The sequence below is a fragment of the Belonocnema kinseyi genome, chromosome 8 (assembly GCF_010883055.1).
Source record: "Belonocnema kinseyi isolate 2016_QV_RU_SX_M_011 chromosome 8, B_treatae_v1, whole genome shotgun sequence".
NCBI lineage: Eukaryota > Metazoa > Arthropoda > Insecta > Hymenoptera > Cynipidae > Belonocnema > Belonocnema kinseyi.
The window spans coordinates 40,984,427-40,994,702 of NC_046664.1; the positions used below are offsets into that span (position 1 = coordinate 40,984,427).

Sequence of the window (10,276 nt, forward strand, 5' to 3'; positions counted from 1 at the left end):
TATCTAAGGATGGTACTATAGAACGCCACCTCAAGGTAGGCCTAGTGGCGCCATCTCTTGGTCAGGCCGGAAACTTATCAATCCACCCTCGTATATTGCACACTCTATGCCTGACATCGTTCTCCGAGACTCCAGGAAACAAACTATATTCCCCAGGAAAAGGAGAAGGAGGAAAGGTTACTAAGACCTGAAAAGGGAGCTTGCTGATGTGATTTCGTCATACCCTATGGCCATCCATCTCAAGGTCATGAGACGTGATCATGGGTGTGATTTACCTCGGTTCTACTAGGAGCCGAAACAATTTCTAGATAGCAGTTTCTCTCAGTAGATATAGCTCTATTCAAACAGTATCAGAGTGGTAGTCCCCCTCAGTTATATTATCTTACGTATAAATATACAGTAAACCCTAGAGTGAGTGCCGTTTTTGGAGCTAACCTTGGACCTAACTCCATAGGAAAAGGTCCACTCCGAATGTAAACAGTCCAGATCGAGTGAGCACAGCGTACTTTCTCACAGCTCCTCTCGCCCATCCCCACTGCACCGCGTCAGTTCTCAGAAGAACAAACTTTTGGGGCCCTATCTCTCGGGTTCACTGTACATACATGTGTCTCCTCCATACACACAATCTACGTTTATATGTCTGATAAAATATAGGTTTCAATTTAATTGTAGAATCAATATCACAAATGAATAATATAAGGAACAATATACATGATAGTTAAGACTCTAATCGTACACCATTTAGTAATTGCACATATATGTATTATGCAATACTTTTACCTACTCGTTGCTACAGTATGCGTGGACTTTGGTTTAGTATTCGACACTCAATGTCTCCTACTCTCCACAGGCCCGTAAGCCCGATGCGACCCGAACCAATAAGCAGCGTTTGAACAACCAAACGCATTCCGAACTCCTCCATCCTCCTTGCCGGTACGGATGCCTCCCTCCGGACGCCCAGAAGCTTCCTGAAAGAATTTCCTGAGTCGTGGGGGCTAAAGCGTACACAGAATAAAGAAATGATCAAATTTGTTGCAGGAAATTTTTCAGAGTGATACATTTTTATTCAAACGCCTTCGCGTTTTTTAAAACACATGTGTTGTTATGGGAAAACGGAAGAAAGTTTAATCGATATTTCGTTAAAGTTTATCCTGTGAAGTTAATTTTTTTGCAGCGAATCTTTCGTCGCAAATCGATGTAAAGTTTACCTTCTGTTTTTTCTGTATAGGCTTTAGACTCACTCCGTCGGCTTGTGGGTTCAATTCCCACCTCGAAATCTGAAAGAGCCTCGGCGGCTTATGCGGTGAACGCTAGCCTAGCAAGCGAGTTGTTTATCTCCGGAGAGTCGTGGGACCGGTACCTCTAGAGAAAAAGGTTCTCTAAGTACTTCAAGCTGTTGCCCTTGGTGTTTAGGAACCCACCTTAAAACTGTTGATCCCCCTCGCACCTCCAAGTAAGTGTGTGGGGGTGTGTAAAGGAACAGGGTATTCGGTACAATAAAAATATAAACTCTTAGGAGACACATTAGAAGCTTTCATGTATTATGAAATATTACATGATAAAAAAGAAATTATACAAATTACGTTATAAATTTTATAACAACATAAAAAGTAATTTCAACACACACAACAGGGGTTAATTAACATATTTAGGAGAAAAAAATAGCAAGAGGAAACTTGCTTAAAAAACACTTTGCCTCCCCCCTTCCCTGTAAATAAGGTTTCACCTAAAGACAGAGATAAGTTTTTGCTGCGCCTGTGATAGTAAAAAAAAGATTTATAGTCAAGATACGGATATTTTATCTCAAGCACCTGAAAATGAATACTGTTTTTTTCTGTATTAGAATTACCTAGTTATCTGGTTTTAAAATTTTTCACACATTCTTTAACAATAATTTGCAGAATCTGTTCAAATGGTGAAAGGAAACGTATTACAAATTTTGACTACAGTGGTTTTCATCACTGAGCTTAATGGAATTTTCGGTAAGTCAAACCGGATTTTTCATATCCGAATATTATACTCATCAAAAATGAGATTCATCGTAACATTTGGATCAGCCATTTTCTTCAAATTCCAATTGTTTTCTAATTTTTTTCAAAAGACCCCGCGAAAAACACCTTGTAAATGGCTGTCCGTGGAATTACCTTATCTTTGGATATTTTGTTGTTCATGATGTTTCGACCAAAGATTTTCTGAAAAAAGATCTTCTTAAACAAAATGAAGATATTTAGCGACCAGCTGGGGTAAAAGATTGATTTTGGTTGGTCGATTTATCAGTTTTCAGCAAACACTAACAAAATAAAACAGAACTCCAGGAGATTATACTGATAACCAGGTCGACCGATCAAAAAAGTCAATTCTTCCCCCAGCTATTCCTTGTGCATCTTCCTGGGAGAAGTTTTCCACTAGGAGATTGTACTGATAAACAGATCGATCACAAATATTATATCGATGTCCAGGTATTTTTTATGCAACTTCTCTAGGGAGGTTTATATCCAGGAAACAGCCCCGAACTAGATGTCCGAAAAAAATCTGGACATCGAGTCAACACCTGGTGGAGCTCGATCCATTGACCGGTTCCATCTTTAGAAGAAAAAGGTATTTGGAGCAACGAACCGGGTTCGATTCTGAAATTGTTAGCAAACGTTAACCATTTAATGACCAAGCCTTCATCCAGTTCAATAAAAAGTCTGAAAAAATTCCGAAACAATATGTGGTCTTTTTCTGATCGATTTAAAAAAAATATCTTTTTTAATTTTCATAATTTTCTGTACGAGATGCGAAATCATCCACCTTGAGCTTATGCATGCATTAATTTTGCGTGATTCCAAGCTTGTTAACTAAAAATTAGGGAAATCGAAAATAGTGAATGTTGATCAACTGCAACATTGGTCGTTAAAGGCTTAAGAAAAAAATAACATATAAAACCTCTTTTTTGATTTATTTAGCGTTTACTAAAAATTTATACATTCGAACCACCAAAATCAAGCTTGAACCCTGCTGCTGGTCGCTAAACGGCTTATTGTAGAAAAAAATGTATAAGGACAACTTTTGATCGGAACCTCATTAACAACAAAATATACATTCCATTCAGGCACCAAATAGTGGAACAAAAAATGTTTCTATGAACAAATCAATTTCAAGCCTACACTATGTATTTAATTTGGACGCTTCATTCATGAAAGATTTTTTGATTTTGAAAATATGTGTGTGTTTAAATTTTTGTTCCAAATTTGGTTATTTTTTTGTTTAACAACAGCGTTGAATTTTTTTCAGAAGTACGATTTTTTAAAGATTTTTAAATTTATGAAACTAAGTCTTATATGAGTGATCAAACTGTCTGGAAGTAATTTCCAGTGACTAAGCATGAGTAAAAATAAGTTATTTTATAAATGAATTAAAGAATAATCTAAACACACAAAATTTCAAATTAAAAAATATTCTACTTAAAGAAAAGTAGAAATGGAATCAATAGTTTAATCTAAAAATCGATTTTTCCATAGAGAGATTTTTCACGTCAGTAGGTATTGATTTGGAATCGAGAATTTGAATTTTGTAATAAAATATAAAATATTTCTATTTAAAGCATTTGACTATCACCACCCTGAGCTGTGGAGCAAAGAACAAAAAGAATGCGCTGAAAACCGTCAATCTCCTGTAAATGTTCCAAGGCGTAAAATAAAAGAAACGCTCCCAAACAAATTAGTCATCAGCAATTACGATACAAAACCAACAGGAGTTAAAGTGACGAATAATGGCCATACTGGTATGCACAAGATTTCAGAAATTTCAATAATCTATTTAAATAATAAATAATATTTATAATTTCTTTATATATTTAAAGAAATTTTTATTCCTCTAGTTTATGGAAAAAATGTGAAAGAAACAACGCACAAGTGAATCACTATAAAATTTTGAAATTTTTTACTTTATAACTTGTAGAAAATTCCGTAAAAAACATACACAAAAACACAGATATTTGAAACCAAATATTTGAATTCTTAACCAAGAAGGTTGATTTTTTACTAAAAGAATGAATTTTCTACTAAAAAAAAATGTTGGCCAAGTAGTTCCATTTTTTACCAATTTGTTGAACTTTCGACAAAGATGTTGAATTTTCGAACCTAAATTATAAATCCTCTAATAGACGGTTGAAATTTTAAGTTTCAACCAAATTGTTGCGTTTTTTCAACAAAGGAAAAACTAATTTTCGACAAAGTAATTTAACTTTCGCACAGTTTGATGGATTTTTTACGAAGTTGTTAAAATTTCGAGACAATTACGAATTTTCTACCAAACGGCTGGATTTTTAAACCAAAAATACGATGTTTCATAACAATAGTTTAATTTACAAACAAAGAAATTTGTTTTGTCCTAAAAAAATAAAATTAATTACATTTTTTAATTCTCAAGCCAAAAAGAAAGCTTTCTACACAAACTTAAATTTTTAACTAATTAGTAGAATTTTGAACAAAAAAGATTAATTTTTATTTATGAATATTCATTTTAGATCTAAAAAATTGAATTCACAACAAAGTACATATATTTTTAACCAAGTAGTTGAGTTTCCAAGCAAGAAGATAATTTTCTACCAAATAATATGAATTTTCAACAAAGCAGACAAATTTTTGACCAAATAGTTGGATTTTTAACGGGAAAAGAAAACGATTTTTTAACGAAATAATTAAACGTTCAACCACAGAAATTAACAATTAACTAAATTAATGTATTTTTAATTCACAAAATAATTAATTTGTGACAAAGTATGTTAACTTTCTACAAATTTGTGGAATTTTCTGCAATGTTTATGGATTTTCAAACCTAAAATACAAATTTTCTACAAAACGATTAAATTTTCAAAACAAAAAGGTGACTCGAAGAAATGGTTAAAGTTTAAAAAAAAATTGTTTTGCCTTAAAAGTTTAATTTTCAGACAAAAAGATGCATTTCCTACGAAAAAGACAAGTTCTCAACAAAATACCTATATTTGTATCCAAATAGTTGAATGTTAAACCCAAAAGATTATTTTTCTACAGAAAAGACCATTTTTTTAACAAATTACACAGGTTTTTATTCAAATAGCTAAATTATTAATCGAAAAAAACAACAAATTTTTTATCAAATATTTAAACTTTCAACCAAACAAATGAATTTTTAACTAATATAATTAATGTTGAACTAAAAAATTAATTCTAACAAAATGGTTCTAACTGAGGTCAAATAATAAAATTTTCTACTAAATTGTATGAGTGATGATTCGAAAATAGGAATTTTCTCTTCTGTCTTACGGTCACGTCAAAATAAATACAAATTAGAGCTATAAATTCAACTCCATTTATTTTTAGAACAAAAATTAAAACTTCGGCAACGTTTCGGCGTCACTGCGTGCCTTTTTCAGAGTATCTAAATAATAATTATAATAAGCTAATACATAATAAAAATAAATATAAATAGTTGTAAAAAAGTTATTGCTTATGAGTAAAAAATATTTAAAAAATAATACCTTAGTTTAAAACGATTTGTAAGCGAAACAACAAGGATTCCAATTTTTGAGTCAATACGTGTCAATTTTTTTTGTTTCATTATGACATCAAAAAAAGTAAAGTTGTCATAATGACACAAAAAAAATGACACGCATTGACTCCAAAATTGGAATGATTTTTGTTTCGATTACAAATCATTTTAAACTAAGGTATTATTTTTCAGATATTTGTTACTCATAAACAATAACTTTTTAAAACTATTTATATTTATTTTTATTATGTATTAGCTTATTATAATTATTATTTAGATACTCTGAAAAAGGCACGCAGTGATGCTGAAACGTCGTCGAAGTTTTAATTTTTGTTCTAAAAATAAATGGAGTTGAATTGATAACCCAAATTTGTTTTTATTTTGCCGTGACCGTAAGACAGAAGAAATAATTTTTCTACAATTCATTATCGCATTGTCGGTCGAAGAATGGTTTGATTTGTTGTTTCCAAATCTTTACATTATAGGAATTTTCTCCGGAAAAGTTAAATTTTCAATCGGAATATGTAAATTTTTAACAAAAAAAGTTAATTTTTCATCATAACAAACGAATTTTTAACCAGATCACTATATGTTTAACAAAAAAATTACATTTCTCCAAAAAGAGATGATTCTTCATACAGAAAAGACGAATTTACAATAAAAGAGTCGAATTTTCAACCAAAAAGTATGATTTCTGAAAAAACTGTTAATTTTTCAAACGAAATTGGTAGAAAAAAAAACATTTAATGGTAGACTTTTTAACCGATAGGAATGAACTTTAAAAACAAAAATATTGGAATTTTCTTTTGGAGCTGTGATAATTCAGTTCGCCTTTAAGTAGAAAAATAAAACAAAGGGAAAAGACTATGATATCTGTGATAAATAAATAGGAATTTTAATAATTTATGGATCTAAGAATAATAGTTTAAATAAACATTTAATTTCATTTGTAATACTTTTAAAATATTAAGTAAACAAACTAGAAATTTTGATTATAAAAATTTAGCTAATTTTATATCTTTTATGTTTCTGCCTTAAGTTTATAAAATCTTTATAAGATTGGGATGGTGGTCCAGAAAATCTTACAGAATCTAACAAGGAGTAGGCGTATGGGGAGTTGGAAAGTTCGTAAAACATCTTAAGCAATTTGTAAATTATCCCTTCTTTATTTATTCCGTTATATTATTATTTCGTAAAATTATGATTATAAGATTTATTATTAATACTAGCATTACTGGATACCTCTTATATTATTAGTTAAATTTCAATTTATACTTTTACAATTATTGATAAAGTAAATTCAATCTTATTGCATTTATTGTAGCACTTTATTACGCTGACAAACAGCGTTTTTTTTAAATTCAATTACAATGCAAAAATCAAACACGATATAATTTTATTTCTCAACAAAATTCGGTCCAGTTGTGCTAAAAATAATTCTCAATATTGAGACAAAAAATATTACTTTTTTTTTGCAAACGCTAATAAATTCGAAGTGATCCGTTCTTGCGAATTTTACCCAGAAATTTTTTGACGCGTCTTCAGTCATATTCTTTTTAATTTAATTTTGAATGCTGTAAGACAATCGCTTTTTCGTATGAAACTCAAATAACAAGTGGCTTTTTTTATATACAGTGGCATTTTCACCAATCTATCAATTGAAAAAACCAAGTATTCAAGGTGGACCTCTCAATGGTGTATATGTCTTAGACAGCTTCCACTTCCACTGGGGTTTATCGAATGCAAATGGGAGTGAGCATACTCTTGATGGACGGCAGTAAGTTCTACTATTATTTTTATTCTTACAACCTTTTTTAGAAAATACTCATCAGAATTACATTTGTCTCTTCATAAACTCTATTTTATAAGGGATGGAAGATTCCATCCCAGCTAAGTGCGTACGGTTTCCCCCACTACACGGCTTCACCCCACTCAGCCAAACTGTTACCACCAAACCTGATCAGCAGGAGTCCCCTGCACCTATTGAGGACTAAAATGCAGAGTCTGACATCTTTGTTATTTACAGATACAGGATGGACACGCTGGGGCTTACATACATGGCGAGTTGAATGCTACCCGAATTGCGCAACAGCAGGGAAGGAGCCATTATACAGGGGTATTTTCATATTTCGCGCCTTTAAAGTTGCATTCTGATCGGCCATTCGGCCAAGTCCTTGCATCTTCTGATCAAATTTATGATAGTTTCCACGGCTACGTTCGAAACTTCAAACGGTTATGTTCAAATTCACCTGTTAGCCCTAATCGCTGTCAGTAAATGTAGGCAATGTCAATTTAAAGTTTACGCATGTAATATTTCATTCGCTTTATTTGAAACATATCCTATCTATTCATAACATACCTTTTTTTATATAGTAAAAATAAGTGTTAAACTCCGTTCACTCTTCACCCACTGGAAGCGCAGAATATTATTACTATTTTATAGTATTTGTCACTCAGCAGCCATTCTATAATGTTATTGGCACGGAAAAAAATGACGTTTACTTCTCAGTTCACATGTCTCACTTCATTATTAATTAAACACTTTTATTATTTGTAATTACTATATAACATAACCTATATTGTTTTAACACTTGTATCCGTTTAAATTTTCTAACGCAACCATGGAAAATATCATAAACTTGATCCGAAGATGCACGGACTTGACCGAATGGCCGATCCGAATGAAACTTCAAAGGCGCGAAATGTGAAAATACCCCTGTATAATGGCTTCTCTCCTGCTGTTGTGCAATTCGGGTAGCATTTAACTCGCCATATATGCAAGCCCCAGCGTGTCCACCCTGTATAATATTTGAAATCTGGGAATTATAATAATTCCAACGGTATTTTATTTCAATGAAGAAATTGAAAATTAAACAATAAATTTTCAAGTTTATATAAAATTTTATGCAAAATTTACTTTTGTATTTTACTCAAATCTACTGCAGTGTTCATTCTCTTTTCGAATTCGTTTCATTTTCAACACTAACGCACTTTTAATTTAGGAATCTAAGTTTATAAATGTCCTTTTTGATCTGATGTTTATGTTTTAAGATAGCATTTGTAATGAACTTTTATAAAAATGTAATAATATTCATCGTAGTGTTCCAAGCGGAAAGTTCATACATAGCGAGAAATACGTTTAATTTTCATGATTTTTTTATAAAACAAAACCAATCTTATGAAGACAATCTATTAAAACGATAATTTTAAGCAATGTTATGGTTAAGGCTTAAGCAATAAACAAAATTTATTATGTTTGTTGATAGGTTTCAAAATTATGCTAGGAATAAGACTATTCATACTTGTGCACTGCACTGAAAGACTTTTGTTTATAATAAATAATAAAAATGAATGAGAAATTAGTATAATATCGTTCCAAAATAGGGAAAATAGGGTTTGCATATCAAAAATTAATATAGTGCTTTTCAGCCGGCAAAACTGAAAACAACTTTTGAAGTTGCCATACAAAGCATATGAGAATCTCGAACGACTATACGAAAAATAACTCAATCAACTAAAAGATTTAGCCTTCAGAAGAAGGGACTAAACACACAAATTAAATTTAATTAAATACGGAAACAGACGTATAATTATTATTTTAATTATTATATACATAATTTATTCAATACGCTTAATCGCTATAAGAAATCGGAACGGCTGCGGCGAGTTTCGAACATTATGGAATATTTAGCAAAAATCTCGGCAAAGCGTCGTCGCTTGACAACTCAGGGCAGCATGGCAAATATCTTGGTCTTACTTCACGAGTGATTTGTTGCATCAAAGATTTTGTTAATAGATATGTTTAACATTTCATCACTTTCAATGTTTAAATTGATTTTTTATCAATTAAATTTTATTAGAGGAACTGATAATATTCTTGTAGAAATAACATTATCTAATTGGATATCTCAGTAACTCAGGATAATAAACTTGTGTGTATTTACATGTAAAATTTTATAAATTAAACTCTTGAATCAAATCTTATTACCTTAGTGCATACATTTCATGAGAAAGAATTCGTAATATTTTAAATTCCATACTAAATTCATGAATTGAAAATAGAGTTAACTTTCATTTAAAACTTTGTGAAACATAACCATTTGGCTCGATTGGAATTCGGATATTCACTATTTTTCGTATTCAAATTATTTTTCGAAAACTCACAACAAAAATAACTTTTTTTCATAGTGTTAATTCTTGAAATGGAGATTCATAATATTTCGTATTTAGAATATAATTTTGTCGTCTTCTTGTTTCAAATACTCATATCATAATATTAAACATCAATACTGTAATACGAATAAGTGTAATAAAACCTCGGCTTTCCCTATTTTTGAACGATACTATACTAAATTCTAATTCACTCTTTTCATTTATTCTAACAAAATGTCTCTCACGGTGGGAGCTTAAGAGATAACCCAGATTCATGATGTTAGTCAATAAGTTTTCAAATCTGGCCAAATTTTACCATCTAGAATTTTCCCAAGTTAAGTAAAACATTTCATTAATAAATTAAAGCTACTGGAGTTGATTTGAGCAAAATAAATTGAATTTTTTCATAATTATTATTATTATTATTACACCATTAAGCCATTTCCCTTTCGGGGTAGGCGTGACTCACTCGGCAGGGGAAAGGAGTAGTGTGTGGATGGGATAGAATTTTTTCAGATTGATACAGAATTCTCGTGCTATTTAAGTAAATAACACGTTCGTTCCGCAACACTGCTCCGACCCAGGTTGCTGATCAATCTCTCTAGCAATC

At 31.2% G+C, this 10,276-nt stretch overlaps 1 protein-coding gene across 1 annotated transcript in view; it reads left to right on the forward strand.

Moving 5' to 3' along the window:
- The first annotated feature begins 1,912 nt into the window (after nucleotides 1-1,912).
- The window catches only part of LOC117178455 (carbonic anhydrase 2-like), a 22,558-nt gene continuing 14,194 nt past the window's right edge, over nucleotides 1,913-10,276 (forward strand). The window contains exons 1-3 of the mRNA XM_033369882.1: nucleotides 1,913-1,982; nucleotides 3,587-3,766; nucleotides 7,150-7,291. Coding sequence (XP_033225773.1) covers nucleotides 1,913-1,982; nucleotides 3,587-3,766; nucleotides 7,150-7,291 — 392 coding nt within the window. The remainder of the gene's footprint in view (nucleotides 1,983-3,586; nucleotides 3,767-7,149; nucleotides 7,292-10,276) is intronic.